This window comes from Glandiceps talaboti, chromosome 5, assembly GCF_964340395.1.
Source record: "Glandiceps talaboti chromosome 5, keGlaTala1.1, whole genome shotgun sequence".
NCBI classification, from domain to species: Eukaryota; Metazoa; Hemichordata; class Enteropneusta; family Spengelidae; genus Glandiceps; species Glandiceps talaboti.
In genome coordinates this window covers 26991547-27013628 of record NC_135553.1, presented here as the reverse complement: position 1 = coordinate 27013628, position 22082 = coordinate 26991547, and the positions used below count along the sequence as shown (strand labels likewise).

At 34.5% G+C, this 22082-nt stretch overlaps 1 protein-coding gene across 1 annotated transcript; it reads right to left on the bottom strand.

Annotated features, from left to right (window-relative positions):
• Window positions 1-1881: 1881 nt before the first annotated feature.
• Window positions 1882-13660, bottom strand: LOC144435916 (serine/threonine-protein phosphatase CPPED1-like). Its single transcript, XM_078124559.1, has 5 exons — window positions 13542-13660; window positions 13025-13234; window positions 10709-10990; window positions 5949-6089; window positions 1882-2302 (listed from the first exon to the last, which is right to left on the bottom strand). Exons 1-5 carry the CDS (start codon window positions 13603-13605, stop codon window positions 2103-2105), a joined length of 897 nt encoding a protein of 298 aa, XP_077980685.1. The 5' UTR covers window positions 13606-13660; the 3' UTR covers window positions 1882-2102.
• Between the last annotated feature and the right edge of the window lie 8422 nt (window positions 13661-22082).

The window sequence follows — 22082 nt, the reverse complement described above, 5'->3', positions numbered from 1 at the left end:
GTTTGTTAAGAACAGTTTTACGCAACAGCTCACATTCACAGATGAATTTCAATTTCCACTGGCTTTTCATGTACATGGAATTATTCCATAAAACTGTTCTTATCAAACCATACAAGTCTCTGTACTTCCAACATGCTGTGCCAAGTGTTATTAATCCAATTCATTTGATTGCTTTCCCTGTTTGTAACATGGTCAGCTTGTTAATGCTTACCTGTCGCTGGTTGTAAATTTATAAAACTATCAATTTTTTGGAAGAAATAATGGCTGTAGTGGTATACAAATCTGTATATTATGCGACATTATGATTCTTGCTTTAAAAAATCACAATACACACTAATAACTATACATTGCTATACATTAAGAATTGCATATCAACTTTAATAAATACTACAACAAATCAAAATTATGTTTGCTTTAAAAATAATTATGTTCTCTAGTCAAATGAAGCACAGGATTATTAATGTGTTATAAATCTACCAATGAAAATGTGTGTGTTTTTTTAAAGTAAGTGTTTACAATTCATCTAAAGACAAATATTGCAATTGTATTAATAATTAGGATACTATTAAAATACACATCCTAACAAGAACTTCATGTGTGTACTAGTATGCTGGCATTTTGCTTTCAACATTGTATACATGTCAACAAATATATGTGACATTGAAGGGACAGGACATAGACAAATTCCTTGAAATGGCACATGAGACATTTCACTTTAAACTGAAGCATGCTGAAAGTTTACAATTCAAAATAAATCGACCAAAAGTTTGCTAATCCTTGCTATCAGAAAAACTTGGCGGTAATTTCAAATCAATGATCAAAAACCTCACTTTTATTACTCTGACAGATGGTTATTGTATTCTTTGGTATACACACATGTAGGCCTAATTTTGATTTCCATGAAAATATTGTAACACAGAAATGTCAATTAATATATGGAAGCAGTAATACATGACAAAGTCTGTAAGCTATGATGCTTAACAACAAAAGAATTTCAGTCCGGCAGAAAGGTTGTTGTCAACCAACATGGTTGTGGAGTTTGTTGTCATGTATGATAATGAAAAAAATGGCAGTATATTATATTAATCTCAACTTTGGTCTACTAGGGTATGCTAGGGTAACTATTATATGGTAAGGTACCCATGGTATGTTAGTGTACCCATGGTCAGTTAGTGTAGCCATGATATCCTAAGGTACCCATGGTCTGCTGGTGTACCTATGGTATGGTAAGGTACCCTCTGTCTGTCAGTGTACATATTGTAAGATACCCATGGTAGGGTAAGGTACCCATGGTCTGTTAGTGTACCCATGGCATGGTAAGGTACCCATGGTCTGTTAGTGTAATCATGGTATGGTAAGGTATGCATGGTATCTACGGTATAGTAAGGTACCCATGGTATGGTAAAGTACCCATGATATGGTAAGGTACCCATGGTCTGTTAGTGTACCAATGGTCTGTAAGAGCACCCATGCTCTGCTAGGTTTGGCACATGGTCTGTTAAAGTACCATGGTCTACTAGGTTTAACACATGTCTGCTAAGTTCAACACATGGTATGGTAAGGTACCCATGGTCTTCTAGGTTTAACACATGGTCTGTTAGAGTACCCATGGTCTGCTAGGTTTAACATATGGTATGGTAAGGTACCCATGGTCTTCTAGGGTACCCATGGTCTGCTAGGTTTAACGCATGGTCTGTTAGAGTACCCATGGTCTGCTAGGTTTAACGCATGGTCTGCTAGGTCTAACACATGGTCAGTTAGGGTACCCATTGACTGCTAGGTTTAACACATGGTCTGTTAGGGTACCATGGTCTGTTAGTTGGATACCCGTTGTACGGTAGGTTTAACACATGATATGGTAAGATACCCATGGTATGGTAGGTTTAACACATGATATGGTAGGATACACATGGTATGGTAGGTTTAACACATGGTATGGTAAGGTACCATAAGTCTGCTATGGTACACATGCTTTTGATCCATTTACAACTTTTCTATGTAAAATTCTACTGATTATAAAAGGAATGATAACTGCCCTAAATCAATTGTCTTTGGTATGTTGTCCATTTCATAAATCAATTATCTCTGGTATGTTGTCCATTTTATAAATCAATTGTTTCTGGTATGTTGTCCATTTCATAATATTGGTGTTTGATTTCATTGTCAAGTACTCTCACAACTCGTAGTCCAGAATCTGCTTCTCCCAGGGGACAACCTATAGCTGAGGTAACCACTTCTTCCATGTTGCCATAGAAACCACCACCATTTCGATGATAATGACCACAAAATATTGTTTTGACACCTATGGAAAAATCACAATACAGCACATACTAGTATGTGAATATATAATGGTTGTAACCATATTAAACAAGAAAATCAATTTTTTGTACGTCTACAAAGATAACTAAATGTTTATTAAAGAGTGAAGTTTGTCACTAATGTCATCAATCATGGTATTTCAAGAAGCTGCCATGCAAAGAGAAAAGACAATTTGACCTATAGCTGTATCAAAATCAATGTGTTTTGAAAGGTTTACACTAGCCTTGAGACTCATCAATGCATTCATGGATGATCACTTGATTGAAATAACAAGTTTCTGGGTATTTCTTAGCAATCTAGCAAAATTGATGTGATATAAAATGATGAAATGACCTAATTTCTTTACTTCCTGGAGTGACATTCCCCTTTAATACAAATTAATGGTGCTGTAGCACAACTGTAGTTGATTGTTGGTATCAATGTGTGATCTTGCTGCAAGACATATTTGCAGACATTTTTTGAATTTTTATTAATTTGACTACCCTTTCCAGTTTTCGTGCAATACAAACCATCATTAAGCCATTGCCATTGAGATTTGTCGACCTAATTTGCATACTGATGATGGGATCATCACGTTGTGAATACAGCTTCATCTACACATCACCATTAAATTCCTGCCCAATCTGCTCAGTAGTTTTGGAATTATATATTTTTGACCAAAAAGACACATTTTTACACCTAATTTTCATATCACTGATTAATCAACATGTTATGAATGATTCTTATTAATTTAAACACCACTAAGAATGTTCCCATCAAATTTCACATCAATCTGCGCAGTATTTTTGAGTTTTTTGACCAAAAATTACATTTTTTTACTCAAATCACATATTAGTGATAAGATCATTTTGGTTTGAACAATTTTCCAACTAGTCACCCAAGGTAATATACCCACCAAATATCATGGCAATCAGTCCAGCGGTTTTTGAGTTTAAATCACACACACACACACACACACACACACACACACACATACACACACACACACTGACAGACAGAGACACTTTGCCATGTCTATAGCACTACTGAACCTTATCAGTTGAGTTGTGCTAAAAACAGTGATAAACAATGATCAACACAAAATGCAACAATTATTCTACATTCTCTAGATAAGAGATGTTAGAGTTATGAAATGAAACATCAACCTGCATAATATATAACCCGTACAACATACCTACATAGCTATACAACATACTTACATAATATATAACATGTACAACATAACTACATAATGTGTAACATGTACAACATACCTACATAATATGTAACATGTACAACATACCTACAAAATGTAGGTTGTACAACATACATTGTACCTACATAATGTGTAAGTTGTAGAACATAATTAAATAATGTGTAACATGTACAACATACCTACATAATGTGTAATATGTACAACATACCTACATAATATATAACCTGTACAACATACCTACATAGCTATACAACATACCTACATAATATGTAACATGTACAACATACCTACAAAATGTAACATGTACAACATATCTACAAAATGTAACTTGTATAACATACCTACATAATGTGTAAGTTGTACAACATAATTAAATAACGTGTAACATGTACAACATACCTACATAATATGTAACATATACAACATACCTACATAATGTGTAATATGTACAACATACCTACATAATGTGTAATATGTACAACATACCTACATAATGTGTAACATGTACAACATACCTACATAATGTGTAATATGCACAACATACATACATAATGTGTAACAACATGTACAACATAATTAAATAACGTGTAACATGTACAACATACCTACATAATATGTAACATATACAACATACCTACATAATGTGTAATATGTACAACATACCTACATAATGTGTCATATGTACAACATACCTACATAATGTGTCATATGTACAACATACCTACATAATGTGTCATATGTACAACATACCTACATAATGTGTCATATGTACAACATACCTACATAATGTGTCATATGTACAACATACCTACATAATATGTAATATGTACAACATACCTACATAATATGTAATATGCACAGCATACCTATACATGTGTAATATGTACAACATACTTTTATAATATGTAATATGTACAACATACCTACATAATGTGTAATATGTACAACATACCTACATAATGTGTCATATGTACAACATACCTACATAATGTGTCATATGTACAACATACCTACATAATGTGTCATATGTACAACATACCTACATAATATGTAATATGTACAACATACCTACATAATATGTAATATGCACAGCATACCTATACATGTGTAATATGTACAACATACTTTTATAATATGTAATATGTACAACATACCTACATAATGTGTAATATGTACAACATACCTACATAATGTGTCATATGTACAACATACCTACATAATGTGTAATATGTACAACATACCTACATAATGTGTAATATGTACAACATACCTACATAATGTGTCATATGTACAACATACCTACATAATGTGTAATATGTACAACATACCTACATAATGTGTCATATGTACAACATACCTACATAATGTGTAACAACATGTACAACATACCTACATAATGTGTAATATGTACAACATACCTTTATAACATGTAATATGTACAACATACCTACATAATGTGTCATATGTACAACATACCTACATAATGTGTCATATGTACAACATACCTACATAATGTGTAATATGTACAACATACCTACATAATGTGTCATATGTACAACATACCTACATAATGTGTCATATGTACAACATACCTACATAATGTGTCATATGTACAACATACCTACATAATATGTAATATGTACAACATACCTACATAATATGTAATATGCACAGCATACCTATACATGTGTAATATGTACAACATACTTTTATAATATGTAATATGTACAACATACCTACATAATGTGTAATATGTACAACATACCTACATAATGTGTCATATGTACAACATACCTACATAATGTGTCATATGTACAACATACCTACATAATGTGTAATATGTACAACATACCTACATAATGTGTAATATGTACAACATACCTACATAATGTGTAATATGTACAACATACCTACATAATGTGTCATATGTACAACATACCTACATAATGTGTAATATGTACAACATACCTACATAATGTGTAATATGTACAACATACCTACATAATGTGTCATATGTACAACATACCTACATAATATGTAATATGTACAACATACCTACATAATGTGTAATATGTACAACATACCTACATAATAATATGTAATATGTACAACATACCTACATAATGTGTAATATGTACAACATACCTACATAATGTGTAATATGTACAACATACCTACATAATGTGTAACATGTACAACATACCTACATAATGTGTAATATGTACAACATACCTACATAATGTGTAATATGTACAACATACCTACATAATGTGTCATATGTACAACATACCTACATAATGTGTAATATGTACAACATACCTACATAATGTGTAATATGTACAACATACCTATACATGTGTAATATGTACAACATACCTTTATAATATGTAATATGTACAACGTACCTACATAATATGTAATATGTAGAACGTACCTGCTTTCTGGAACTTATCCAGCATCTTAAGCCTCAACTCTTTGTCAATATTAAAATACTCTTTTTCTTCATCGGCATCCTTCAAAAACCAAGGAATATGTTGAAATATAACTAAGTGCTTACATCCTGATGTCTGGGCAGCTGGAATTTAAATGAAAAATAGTGCAAATGGCGTTGTAGCACAACTGTACAGTGTTTAAAAATGTTTATCCACATGCTGATCCATGCTAAGTATAGGTGTTCACTTGCTGAATGACTGTCCCCAGTTGCCTATCCAGCCCTGTTGTTATCTTTGCAATATATGCAATCATTTGGCTGTTGCTATGGATAAGGTCATGTTCATAGACATGGTTGCATACATTGACTGAGTGTTCATGCACTTGTCTATGAATCCCTTATGTTATCATTGCGATATATCACATGGCTGTTGCTAAGGGCATGGTCTTGTTGCTAGGTATATTTGCACACATTTTTATATACATCTATGCACCCCTAAATGCATCCCCATTAAATCCAAACCAATCTGCCCAGTTTTGGAATTTAAGATTTCTGACTAAAAAGACACATTTTATCCCTAATTTGCATATCACTGATGGGATCATCATGTCATGAACAATTCTTAATCTAAACACCTTCTAAGAACATTCTGACCAATTTTCAGATTGATCTGCTGAGTAGTTTTGGGGTGTACGTTTTTTGACCAAAAATCACATTTATTTTTACCCAAATCCCATATTGGTAATAAGATCATTATACCCACCAAATATCATGGCAATCATCAGTCCAGTGGTTTTTTACTTTAAGTTGTTTACACACACACACACACACACACACACACACACACACACACACACACACACACACACACACACACACACACACACACACACACACACACACACACCACTTTGCCATGCCTATAGCACTACTGAACCTTATCAGTTCTGTTGTGCTAAAAATGAAAAAGACAAGAATACAAACAAACAAAACTAACAAAATGCACATAAAAACACATTACAAGGCAAATCTATAAAATCAATCTTGCCAGGTGGACTTAACTTTAGATGACAATTTGCAAGACTGTATATTTAAAATTCAGAGATACATTAAACCACTATTCAAAATACTACAACAAACGACCATCATAAGTCGTCATACATCTCTGACTGACACAGTGGTTAAAAACATTAATTCTACATCAGGTCTAAAGCAAACATATCAGTATTACCATCAACAAACGTACTGGTATTACCACCAACAAACATAACGGTATTACCACCAACAAACATACCAGTATTACCACCAAGAAACATACCGATATTACCACCAACAAACATACCGGTATTACCACCAACAAACATACCAGTATTACCACCAACAAACATACCAGTATTACCACCAACAAACATACCGGTATTACCACCAACAAACATACCGGTATTACCACCAACAAACATACCGGTATTACTGCCAACAAACATACCAGTATTACCACCAACAAACATACCGGTATTACCACCAACAAATATACCGGTATTACCAACAACAAACATACCAGTTTACCGCCAACAAACATACCAGTATTACTACTAACAAACATACCAGATTTACTACCAACAAACATACCAGTATTACTACCAACAAACATACCAGTATTACTACCAACAAGTCATTGAGAATGACATAGTCCCCGCTATGATTGGGTTTTAAGGAATTATCACTACTCTGATCACGCAACAACACTTGTAAACCTAAATCAAACAAACATACCGGTATTACTGCCAACAAACATACCAGTATTACCACCAACAAACATACCGGTATTACCACCAACAAATATACCGGTATTACCAACAACAAACATACCAGTTTACCGCCAACAAACATACCAGTATTACTACTAACAAACATACCAGATTTACTACCAACAAACATACCAGTATTACTACCAACAAACATACCAGTATTACTACCAACAAGTCATTGAGAATGACATAGTCCCCGCTATGATTGGGTTTTAAGGAATTATCACTACTCTGATCACGCAACAACACTTGTAAACCTAAATCAAACAGACTTAGATATGTTGTGTCTGCTTGTTGGACATGGAACATGCCTACAACAATAAAGGATGGGTTGGGTATGGGGGATTGTATCATGAAGAAAATGGATATGCACATGTATGTCATAGAACACTGTCCTAATACCAACTTTGAATGAGATCTGTTCAAGCATGTCTGAGTTATGGCTTTGGACATGGAAAATTCGCAAACAAAATGGCTGCCAGGCAGGCATATTGGATCGTATCACGATGAAAATGGTTATGCACATGTATGTCATAGAACACTGTCCTAATACCAACTTTGAATGAGATCTGTTCAAGCATGTCTGAGTTATGGCTTTGGACATGGAAAATTCGCAAACAAAATGGCTGCTAGGCGGCCATATTGGATTGTATCATGACAACAAATGGATATGCACATGTATGTCATAGAACACTGTCCTAATACCAACTTTGAATGAGATCTGTTCAAGCATGTCTGAGTTATGGCTTTGGACATAGAAAAATCGCAAACAAAATGGCTGCCAGGCGGCCATATTTGATTGTATCACAACAACAATGAATATGCACATGTATGTCATAAAACACTGTCCTAATACCAACTTTGAATGATATCTATTCAAGCATGTCTGAGTTATGGCTTTGGACATGGAAAATTCACAAACAAAATGGCTGCTAGGCGGCCATATTGGATCGTATCATGACAACAATGAAAACACACATGTATGTCATAAAACACTGTCCTAATACCAACTTTGAATGAGATCTGTTCAAGCATGTCTGAGTTATGGCTTTAGACAGGGAACATTTGCAAACAAAATGGCTGCCAGGCGGCCATATTGGATCGTATCATGAAACAAATTGACATGCATATGTATGCTATTGTATGTTGCCCCTGTACTAAGTTTGAAAAAAATCGGTCCAGGCATCTCAAAGAAACGGCTGCGGACGGACGGACGGACGGACGGACAGACGGATACACAGACACACGGACGCACGGACAGACAGACGGAACCCAATCCATAAGTCCCCGTCCCAGACTTCGTCCGGCGGGGACTAACAAACATACCAGTATTACTACCAACAAACATACAGGTATTACCACCAACAAACAGGTATTACCACCATACAGGTATTACCACCAACAAACATATCAGTATTACCACTAACAAACATACCGGTATTACCACCAACAAACATACCAGTATTACCACCAACAAACATACCAGTATTACTACCAACAAACATCCAGGTATTACCACTAACAAACATACCAGTATTACCACCAACAAACATACCGGTATTACCACCAACAAACATACCAGTATCACTACCAACAAACATACCAGTATTACTACCAACAAACATGCAGGTATTACCACCAACAAACAGGTATTACCACCAACAAACATATCAGTATTACCACCAACAAACATACCGGTATTACTACCAACAAACATACAGGTATTACCACCAACAAACACACCGATATTACCACCAACAAACATACCAGTATTACTGCCAACAAACATACCGGTATTACCACCAACAAACATACCAGTATTACTGCCAACAAACATACCGGTATTACCACCAACAAACATACCAGTATTACTGCCAACAAACATACCAGTATTACTGCCAACAAACATACCAGTATTACTGCCAACAAACATACCAGTATTACTACCAACAAACATACCAGTATTACCACCAACAAACATACCAGTATTACCACCAACAAACACACCAGTATTACCACCAACAAACATACCAGTATTACTACCAACAAACATACAGGTATTACCACTAACAAACATACCAGTATTACCACCAACAAACACACCAGTATTACCACCAACAAATATAACGGTATTACCACTAACAAACATACCGGTATTACCATCAACAAACATACAGGTATTACCACCAACAAACAGGTATTACCACCATACAGGTATTACCACCAACAAACATACCGGTATTACCACCAACAAACATACCAGTATTAGTACCAACAAACATACCAGTATTACTGCCAACAAACATACCAGTATTACCACCAACAAACATACCGGTATTACCACCAACAAACATACCAGTATTACCACCAACAAACATACCAGTATTACCACCAACAAACATACCAGTATTACCACCAACAAACATACCAGTATTACCACCAACAAACATACCGGTATTACCACCAAAAAACATACCGGTATTACCACCAACAAACATACCAGTATTACTACCAACAAACACACCGATATTACCACCAACAAACATACCAGTATTACTACCAACAAACATACCAGTATTACCACCAACAAACATACCAGTATTACCACCAACAAACATACCAGTATTACCACCAACAAACATACCGGTATTACCACCAACAAACATACCGGTATTACCACCAACAAAGATACCAGTATTACCACCAACAAACACACCGATATTACCACCAACAAACATACCGGTATTACTGCCAACAAACATATCAGTATTACCACCAACAAAGATACCAGTATTACCACCAACAAACACACCGATATTACCACCAACAAACATACCGGTATTACTGCCAACAAACATACCGGTATAGAGTTAGTTTATCTACCTACAAAAAGTATATATTAAGTCTGAAGATAAAGTTTTAAATTTTAAATAGTAGCTGACATTTGACTCGTACCTGCTAACTGGTCATCAATCCAAGCATCATGATTTTCTTTCAAATCCATAACTTGACTTGGGTCTTCATAAAATTGTGAATTTAAAACCAGAAACTTGACACCACCTGCCCAAAAACTGAAATAATCATCACCAAACTTATCTACATAATTGGCAATCGTCTGTTTAGTAGGAGTATTTCCTATATCATGGTTCCCACAGACACAAACAAGAGGAATTGTTGAATCCAGTGCCATGAATTCCCTCTTCATATCTGCTTCTTGTTCTTCCCTATTTTCTTCACCTAAATAATTAAATCATACAAATTTGTGATTACAGGAAGAAATTAGTCAGACTTCTGTTTTTAGTATACCTCTATTGATAACTGTTTACTGCTATCATTAGTGTTAAAGACCAGACTTCTCCTGTCTTTAGTATACCTGTATTGATAACTGTTTACTGCTATCATTAGTGTTATAGGCCAGTCTCCTGTCTTTAGTATACCTGTATTGATAACTGTTTACTGCTATCATTAGTGTTATAGGCCAGACTTCTGTCTTTAGTATACCTGTATTGATTAACTGTTTACTGCTATCATTAGTGTTATAGACCAGATTTCTGTCTTTAGTATACCTGTATTGATAACTGTTTACTTCTATCATTAGTGTTATAGACCAGTCATCTGTCTTTAGTATACGTGTATTGATTGACTGTTTACTGCTATCATTAGTGTTATAGACCAGACTTCTGTCTTTAGTATACCTGTATTGATTAACTGTTTACTGCTATCATTAGTGTTATAGACCAGACTTCTGTCTTTAGTATACGTGTATTGATTGACTGTTTACTGCTATCATTAGTGTTATAGACCAGACTTCTGTCTTTAGTATACCTGTATTGATTAACTGTTTACTGCTATCATTAGTGTTATAGACCAGACTTCTGTCTTTAGTATACCTGTATTGATAACTGTTTACTTCTATCATTAGTGTTATAGACCAGACTTCTGTCTTTAGTATACCTGTATTGATTGACTGTTTACTGCTATCATTAGTGTTATAGACCAGACTTCTGTCTTTAGTATACCTGTATTGATAACTGTTTACTGCTATCATTAGTGTTATAGACCAGACTTCTGTCTTTAGTATACCTGTATTGATAACTGTTTACTGCTATCATTAGTGTTATAGACCAGACTTCTGTCTTTAGTATACCTGTATTGATAACTGTTTACTGCTATCATTAGTGTTATAGACCAGACTTCTATCTTTAGTATACTTGCATTGATAACTGTTTACTGCTATCATTAGTGTTATAGGCCAGACTTCTGTCTTTAGTATACCTGTATTAATTAACTGTTTACTGCTATCATTAGTGTTATAGGCCAGACTTCTGTCTTTAGTATACGTGTATTAATTAACTGTTTACTGCTATCATTAGTGTTATAGGCCAGACTTCTGTCTTTAGTATACGTGTATTAATTAACTGTTTACTGCTATCATTAGTGTTATAGACCAGACTTCTGTCTTTAGTATACCTGTATTGATAACTGTTTACTGCTATCATTAGTGTTATAGACCAGACTTCTGTCTTTAGTATACCTGTATTGATTAACTGTTTACTGCTATCATTAGTGTTATAGACCAGACTTCTGTCTTTAGTATACCTGTATTGATTGACTGTTTACTGCTATACTGAACATTAAGTCATCACAATTGGAAATGGACTTTTAAAGTGGTCATGTGGATGAGAACTGACTATTTATTTTTTGATTTTTCATTTATAAACCAACTCTACTTTTTTTTTCTACTTGAATAACATATACCAAGTCCTTGTTTGTATGTCAATAAATTGCAAAAAAAAAAGATATAAAAAGTGTAAAAACTTTGCTATTGTACAAACAATAACAAATATTTTACACATTTTTTAATGTTTTACAATTTATTAGCTTACAAACCAGGACTTGGTATATGTTATTTCACTTTTTTTTATGTAGAAAAACATAGTAAAGTTGTTTTATAAATTAAAAATCCAAAATAAATCCCCAACTCTCATCCACATGACCACTTTAAGTGTAATGTTATTTTATGACTGTCATTTAGATTTCTTATCATAACATAAGAAATACCTATACTTATACAAATGTAAAATACCTATACTTATAAATACAAATGTAAAATACCTATACTTATACAAATGTAACATATGTAAGTTATTTGTATGTCCAGTACACATACAGAGTTATCTATTGTAAATGGTGTCAGTGTCAGTAAACTTCTTTAGAATATAACCTTCTTGTCATACCAAAAGTACATCTTTCATGTTGAAATGACCATACCTTGAAATGCATGAACAAGATCACCACAGACAATAAAAAACTTTGGTTTAGGTGACATCCTGTGTGCTGCAGCAATGGCTTTCTGGGTTAATTCTATTTCTCGCCCCCATCCTGTATAACCTTCCCTTGGCAACAGTTCTGCTATCATACCATATTGTGAATCAGCTCCCTGAATGAAACAAAATGGCCCTCTCCAGACTCCCTCACATTCTGTAAAGAAATACCAATTTCATGTACAACATAATCAGATATAAAAATTTAATGCGAAGGAAGACACGTGTCTTCCTTCGCATTTAGTGAAACTGCGCGATCACAGAAACATGTGTAATTTTACCCCTTTCATATAGTGTTGGTTTAATACGTCAATATTAACGATATTATCGTCATTTTATTGTATTCTGATAGAAATATTCTGAGCCATAACTCAGGAAACAAATGCCTGTGTCTGAGATATATCATCATACGCAAACTATCCAAATGTGACAATCGCCTAAACACAAAACGTACAATATTTTACCTTTATCAAGCCCCTGATATCCTCGATCTCGAGCTCTCTCAAAAAATGGAACTGGAGTTGCCATTGTATAAATATTTCGTGGAAGACTGGTGTCAAGGCGAATACCACAAGTGTTGAAATAAACCGTCGGAATTGGGATGACCTCTGAACCGGCATGCTAACTGTGTGTATTTATCATTGCGTCGTGGGTGGCGCCTTTTCAGCAGCAGACAGTTCAGACGCGTGACAAATGTAATGCGCACGCGCGATGCAAACCCGGAAATGAAGTGAAGTGAAGTCGTACATGTGTTTCGTAATTTCGTATAATTGAGTTTCAAAATTACTTGCGAAGAAAATCAGATATACAACCATTACTTGTTGCCCGTAAGAGGAACAGTCTTATAAATTTTAGACTTAATGAAAATGTATCATCAACACAGACTCCGAAGTCAGAACAAGAATGGATAGAAAATTGATACCACCATGCAATTTCATAGTAATTTAAAGAAGGTGAAAGTATTGCTGTGAATCTTTTCTTTCACGGAGTGAACTCTGCACTTCCTTGCAAACCAGTGATTTGGGAAAAAGAGTGTAATATGAAATGCTGATACTAGTAACTGTGATGGGGGAAAATAGATGTAAAAAGAGTGTAATATGAAATGCTGATACTAGTAACTGTGATGGGGGAAAATAGATGTAAAAAGCACAACTGTCATAGTTATACTTGAGAACCATTTTGGACTACACTAAAATAGCAGTAAATTTCATGATTAGTGGCAATGCTTCCTGTCATATTAATGGAACATTTGGAATATTCATTCAATGTCTCAACAACTAGTTTATACCCTACATGGATCATGTAGCTGAAGCTATGAACTCATCAGCTGGAAACAGCCAGACCCAATTGTACGTACATCAACAAGCAATCAGGCCAGGTAAGTTATTGCATTGTATAATATTGATATTGCATGCATTTATACATCCTATGGTTGAAACTTTGATGCTATAACTGTAGTTGAATATGATTAGTTTGTGTATAAATACAATAATATTAGACAGTAGGCAGTGTATGTAATATTACCTGGTATATGACATGCTTACTAAAAACAGACACAAATTAAGATGTCTGCTAGTTTTCTGACCCAACCTGATTTATAGACCAATTTCTTCTAATTCTGTATTTACATGCAAATCTGTGAACTCAGACAAAATGTGACATTTTAAAATTTGAGTGGGAGATTAAAGATTTATTAAATAGTTGAATATGTCATCTTAAATTTATCTCCCACTCAAAGTTAATGTACATTTATAAAATATTGCCATATACATCCCATTTAACCAATTAAGGAATTTGAAATCAACTCAACCATTTTCATTCATATTGCAATATTTTGGTATAGACATACAATAATTAATATAAGTATGTTGTGGAGTTTAAAAATACATGCTTATTTCATTTGATTTTTACCTATTCTGAAATTATATTTCAGCGTTAAATAGTATGAAAATATGCACTGATAACAGATAATAAATACATTTTTTGTCATTTTATAGGATAACGATAATCAGATTTGTAAAGTTGCTTGCGAAAGTTATACTATGTATATTTCACCCTGATTCATGTACAATCAATGCACAACTATAATATACTGGTATTATTTTAATTTATTAGCACAACTGAACTGAGGTTCAGTAGTGCTATAGGGATCGCCCGGCATCTGTCTGTCTGTCTGACTGTCTGTGTGTGTGTGTGTTCGTGTGTGTGTGTGTGTGTGTGTGTGTGTGTGTGTGTGTGTGTGTGTGTGTGTGTGTGTGTGTAAACAACTTAAAGTCAAAAACTGCTGAACCGATTGCCATGATATTTGGTGGGTCCATTACCTTGGGTGTCTAGTTGGGAAATTGTTCAAATCAAAATGATCGCATCACAGGTGTGTGATTTGGGTCAAAAAATGTGATTTTTGGTCAAAAAACTTAAACTCAGAAACTACTGGGCAGATTGGTGCGAAATTTGGTGGGAAGATTCTGTAGGGGGTGTAAAGTAAGATTTGTTCATGACATGATGATTCCATCAGTGATATGCAAATTAGGGCTAAAAATGTGTCTTTTTGGTTAAAAATCTATAATTCCAAAACTACTGAGCAGATTGGGCTGAAAATTGATGGGGATGCATCTAGGGATGTATGGATGAAGATATATTAAGCATACAATGATTCCATGAGTGATATGCAAATTAGGTGTAAGAATGTTCATTTTTGGTCAAAAACTTATATCTCAAAAAGTACTTGGTCAATGAGTCTGAAACTTGGCGAGATGTTTCTGAAACTGTTATTCTGCAGATTTTCTTCAAAATATTTTGACAAAATTGGCCCTAGCGACGATGACCACGCCCTTTAGCAACAACCAAATGGCAGTATATTTTGGTCAAATAACATCATCTGGTAGGCAAGTGAGTAAACATTCAAAAAATGTGTACAAATACCCTAGCAACCATGACCACGCCCATAGCAACAGCCAAACAGTGGTGTATTTCACAAAGATAACAACAGGGTTTAATAGACAATTGAATAAACATTCAAAAAATGTATGTAAATTTGCATAGCAACAAGACCACACCCATAGCAACAGCCAAATAATCACGTATTTTGCAAAGATAACAACAGGAATAGAAAGACAAATGAATAAACATTCAAAAAATGTATACAAATACCCTAGTAACCATGACCACGCCCATGGCAACAGCCAAACAGTGGTGTATTTCACAAAGATAACAATGGGGTTTAATAGACAAATGAATAAACATTCAAAAAATGTATGCAAATACCCTAGTAACCATGACCACGCCCATAGCAACAGCCAAACGGTGGTGTATTTCACAAAGATAACAATGGGGTTTAATAGACAATTGAATAAACATTCAAAAAATGTATTTAAATTTGCCTAGCAACAAGACCATGCCCATAGCAACAGCCAAATGATCACGTGTATTGCAAAGACAATATCAGGAATTCATACACAAGTGAACAAAAACATACATAAATGTATACAAATATATCTAACAACATGACCACGCCCATAGCAACAGCCAAATGATAGCATTTATCGTAAAGATAGCAACATGGTTGGATAGGCAACTGGATAGTTATTATATCAAATGAACACATATTGTTAGCATGGACTAGCATATGGATAAACATTTAAAACTACAGTTGTGCTACAACGCCATTGGTGGTATTTTTATTTACTAGTTGTTATGTCAATGTCACTCAGTACAGAGGGTATTTAGTACTTCCGTAGGCATTGTTCATTGAAATCAATCAATCAGTCAATTGTTACTATACATATTACTCATCAACACACATGTAACAATCTTTTTGTTTTTGGGTGTTGTTTAATTGTGTTCTGTGTTTATTTTGGTTATCTGACACTAAGGTCAAATTCTGTAAAAGAATAATTAGGTTAAAGGGTAAGGGAGGGGAATCGACTTAAATATAGTAGTAGTTGCCACCAGGTGGCCGGAACTAACTTCCATTGATCAATTGTCGAACTTCGGCAAGCACCAACCAAATAAAGTTGAATGTTGTCTTCACTTGTCGTTACGTAGCGTTGTCGATGTGGTCTTCTTCCGATGTTTCACTGGTTTGATGATTCAGGAATCGGGGAGGGGAATCTATGGTATGGGGTTAACAATGCAAAGATTGCCAGAAAAGACCCTGGAGAAGAATATCTCAAATGAAACACTTGACTTTATTTTCTTTGAGTAAAGTTGAACAGATCAGGATTGCTGCATTCATCAATAGCCAAACGCGTTGAAGTGGGGGGGGGGGGGGATTATCTCTCTATATCTCTGCCATCTGACGAACTACCTATGGGGTGGACCACGCAAAGTCCACTCTCAGCAGACCATGCAAAGTCTACTTTCACTAGTAATATCCGACGAGTTACACCTGAAACAGACTGGCAAAATCTATTCGTCGAGGCTCTGAACTTTACCACTTATATAGAAAACTGTAATTTACATATGAATGGCCTTAGGCTAAAAATAACTCTCTATCTACTGAAATTGACGACATTTCACTTTGCAGTTCAAATTTAGCCAATCAAATTACATAAAATTTACAGACATTGCCTTAGGGGTCAAGAAAGTTTACTACTCTAAAGGACTCGAACATGAAATTGCTATACTAATACATAGGAAGGTGAACTGGGTAAATAAAAAGGGTCAAACCCGACTAGAGAAATCGCATCTGCTTGTTCCTTCACCCTTTACTCCAGTAAGCTAACTATGTCTAGACTATTCAATAACAATAAACACGGCGTGCTATATGAAACTGCATACGCGTGTATGCTATCAACACTACACAGTAATAAAAACAATCTAAATACGTAGTAGACACAGTGCGTTTCGTCACACACACTAGCAGAGAGTGTGTGGTATGGTACAATTCATGAAAAGACTGCATGAAAAAATACAAGGTTCACAATTGAAGAGCATAAACAAGTATACATTAAGCATCATTTATCTGTTGCATAGAACTACTGGAGGCTAACATTGTAGCAGTGTTTCTTAAAAATAGTGCAAGGTCTAGATAATTGTATTCCATTATCATTTTAAAGACTTTTTCTTTATGTGAGATAATGGAAAAAGTAGAAGTATTGAAATTACAACTCTGGAACAAAATAATTCCCTCAGATCTGTGCTCCCTACATGAAACTAACAAGTCAAACCCATAATCTCTTCCATTATTCTTGCATGAGTGAATAGGTCACGAATCTTGGTTTACTTTTTCTTCCTATATCTATACCCAGATTGTGATCACTTAGCCTAAATTTCTCCTGAGAAATTTCTACATAGTGTAAAATGAAAGTAGTCATCAAACTTAAATGTACCGGTATTCTTGAAAATCCTATAAGTACATACCTGGTAATCAAATATTTATTAGACAATTTCTGCCATATTTTGTTGTTTAACTGATGATATGATTTAGCTTCAATTGATTACAGTCCTGGGTAAAATCTGATGATATGATTTAGCTTCAATTGATAACAGTCAGGGTAAAATCTGATGATATGATTTAGCTTCAACTGATTACAGTCAGGGTAAAATCTGAGCATGTAGCTAATAATATCATCAGCCATTTGAAACTGACTAGAATAAACTATTTCCTTTGTCTTCTGAATATATTCTGCAGTGATACACCATACATGGTCAAAATAGATACATGGAGCAAATCATTGGAAAGGTAAATGGCTACATACTACTACTATTTATACTCAAATGCCCTGTGTCATCCACTATATAAACCCACATCAGTTACACTATAATTCTACGATAACAGATCTGCACCCATCATTTATGAAAATCAGCAAAGTTCAAATGACATGAAAGTGATAACCAAATTTTATTCTTGACATTTTACAGAAACTTTAGTACAGATACAAAAATGCTGATTGGCCTATTTCTATATTTATTTCAGATCAGCAAATTTATGAGTGGTACAACTGGGCAGCAAATATCGTCACTTTTGCTTCCATCATCAACATCTACTTGTAGGAGCAGTGTATGTAAAGAGAAGAACAAACAGTAAAGAGACAGCAATCCAACTACTGAGGTCAATGATGGACACCTCAATACTGACTGCAGACAACCTGTATGAGATCCTTGCACCAACTGACATGTCAATGGATCGTCAAAAATACATGTACCACAATCTGTGCTACTCAAGACATCTCACCAAAGTGTCAGGGCTTATTACCATTGGGTTTGACTCACATTCCTCACTGGAACCAAATCAAACAGGCCTTTCCAAAGGACAACAATCAATCATTATAATGGTCTACTAGGGCTATCTTTGGAATTAACCCATTTAGACCAACTCAACTGGATTTTGTGAAGGCCAACCAAACCAAATGGTTCTTTTCAGAGCCACATCCTCCAAAAAGAAATATTCCATACAAAACCAATAATTATAAAATCTGTGTGTGTGTGTGTGTGTGTGTACATGTGTATGTGTGTGCACGCGTACGTACTACCAAAATGACTTAATGAAGACTTGATGCTAACTAATAATGTTTATTAAAACAATTTAAAAATCAGTTAAATGAAAAATCCTAATTTCAAAAAAAAGTAGATGTATGAACTTCTTTCATCTAAATTGATCGAATTGTATGTATATTTTTAAAATGAAAATTTATAAGAATGCACAGGGAGACAAAAAACACAACAAAGCATTTATTAATGAATAAAAGTAAAACATTAAAATACAACAATATAAAAAAAATTTAAAATTTAAAACAAATAAAGAAAAAAAGTACATCTGCATGATAACATGAAATTGAAATTAAAAAACATGTACATGCATATTTATCCATATATTGCAGGACTGTACACTATCAAAACAATGCCCACAGGTTCTATATACTCCCTCAAATGTATAAACATAGTATATTATAGTAAGACATGTATACACATGCTAGCCCAACACCTGTATATAGATGTATACAAGTAAATGTACTGTATCATATATAAGTATATTTTTGCAAAAAGATATTTTCATTTCCTCATACATTTGTATGTTTATTATTTATTTATTTATTTATTTATTTATGTGTAATGTGGTCACTGGGTTTCTTGTGATATATGTTCAAGCAAACAAAAACAACATGCATATATTATTGTATACTGTATAATTTCAATGGGTTTTCAATAAAGAACATGAAAGATAAAAAAAAAAAAAAAAATGAGGTTGTTGAACTTTTAATCCCAACTGATTGGGTCATCAGTTGCTGTATTTAGTACAGTATTTATTTCCATTGGACTGCCCCGCTTCCCGTTGGTGGAGGGTTAGAGATACAAATTCATTCAAATTCATAAATTATTTGAAAAGTGTGTCTCTATTGGCTATGTTTGTGTGCAATTCAACATGTTCAGGTCAATGGCGGCACAGATTTTAGAGTCAGTCCATCCAGTAAATTTCAAGGTATTCATTTCTTATGTGTTACGTGTATAGCTACACTTACAGCTAAGTTTTTATATCACAAGATGACACAATGCAACTAATGGCCTGCAATATTGAGAAGTCATTTCTAACAAAACTGTTGCCTAAAAGGTGCAATGTTATGTCTCTATGTCATATGCTTGGGATGTATCAAGAGACAAAGAGTTTATGTTATATTTGAACGTATATTTATAGCCATTGTTTATGGTTTATTGTATGCACATACATTTGTTGTATGGAAATTTAAGTACAGCAGGGTGGTTCATGATTTCGTTCAGTTGTTGAAAATAAGGTGACAACCCCCCCCCCTTATTCACTTTGTAAAAATGATGACCCCCCCCCCTCTTTGAGTCCCAAATTTAGCCCCCCCCCCCCCATAAAAACTTATTGCTCCCTTAGATAGATGGTTATATGACTCGTATGTGTGTCCTGTTCCGAGTTCAGAATGGTGCCTGCATGCTAGTCCTGGTGAATGCAGAAGTGAGCAAAACGTAACCTAAACAATCAAGTTTGTCAATGAAAAGTATGCATACTCTATTATTAAAATTTGGAGTTTCTGTTGAGTAGAAAGTATCGTCTTTTCTTCTCATATTTTGCATTGCTTAGAAAAGTGTCCTCCCAATCGTGTTGTTATTTGTTACAAGTCACTTACAGTGGTAATCTTGCAGTGGGTCACTTCAGTGGCCATGGAAAGTATGAGTGCATGCACAGATTTCTTAGTGCACGACACCATCGTCGAGTTAGCATCTTATCTTTCCTTGAGAAAAGTATAAACGCCAGACTCTTAAAATTACAGCCAGACTTTTAACAAAACTGAAGGTGTTTTTGCCTATAAATGACAGCTTGATTTTAGAGGGATGAACCTAACTCTTTCGTTTTGGTTTTGGAAAAGAGTAGAACACGTAATTAAATTGATGAAAATGAAGTATATTTATGTGTTATTATGGGGAGAATGATTTTTAGCACAACTGAACCTAAGTTCAGTTGTGCTATAGGCATCGTCCGGCATCTGTGTGTGTGTGTGTGTGTGTGTATGTGTGTGTGTGTGTGTGTGTGTGTGTGTGTGTGTGTAAATGACTTAAAATAAAAAAAAACCTGACCGATTGGCTTGATATTTGGTGGGGACATTACTCATGGTGTTCTAATAAAAATTTGTTCAAATCAAAATGATCTTACCACCGATTGTGATTTGGGTCAAAAAATGTGATTTTTGGTAAAAAAAACTTAAGCTCAGAAACTACTCGGCAGATTGTTCTTAAGGGGGTGTAAAGTAAGATTTGTTAATGACATGATTCCATCAGTAATATGCAAATTAGGGCTAAAAAGGTGTCTTTTTGGTCAAAAGTCAATAATTCCAAAACTACTGAGCAGATTGGGCTGAAATTTAATGGGAATGCATCTAGGGATGCATATATGAAGAAATATTAAGGATACAATGATGTCATGAGTGATATGCAAATTAGGTGTAAAAATGTTTATTTTTGGTCAAAATTTGTATCTCACAAAGTACTTGGTCAATGACACTGAAACTTGTGTTATTATGCAGATTTTCTTCAAAATATTTTGA

What these genes read in the sequence shown, in the direction of transcription:
- LOC144435916 (XM_078124559.1), bottom strand. Translation starts at nt 13,605, where the DNA reads ATGGCAACTCCAGTTCCATTTTTTGAGAGAGCTCGAGATCGAGGATAT. An exon ending in ATATCAGGGGCTTGATAAAG is followed by an intron (nt 13,235 to 13,541) that starts GTAAAATATTGT and finishes ATTTCTTTACAG; the next exon opens with AATGTGAGGGAGTCTGGAGA. An exon ending in TCTTGTTCATGCATTTCAAG is followed by an intron (nt 10,991 to 13,024) that starts GTATGGTCATTT and finishes TTAATTATTTAG; the next exon opens with GTGAAGAAAATAGGGAAGAA.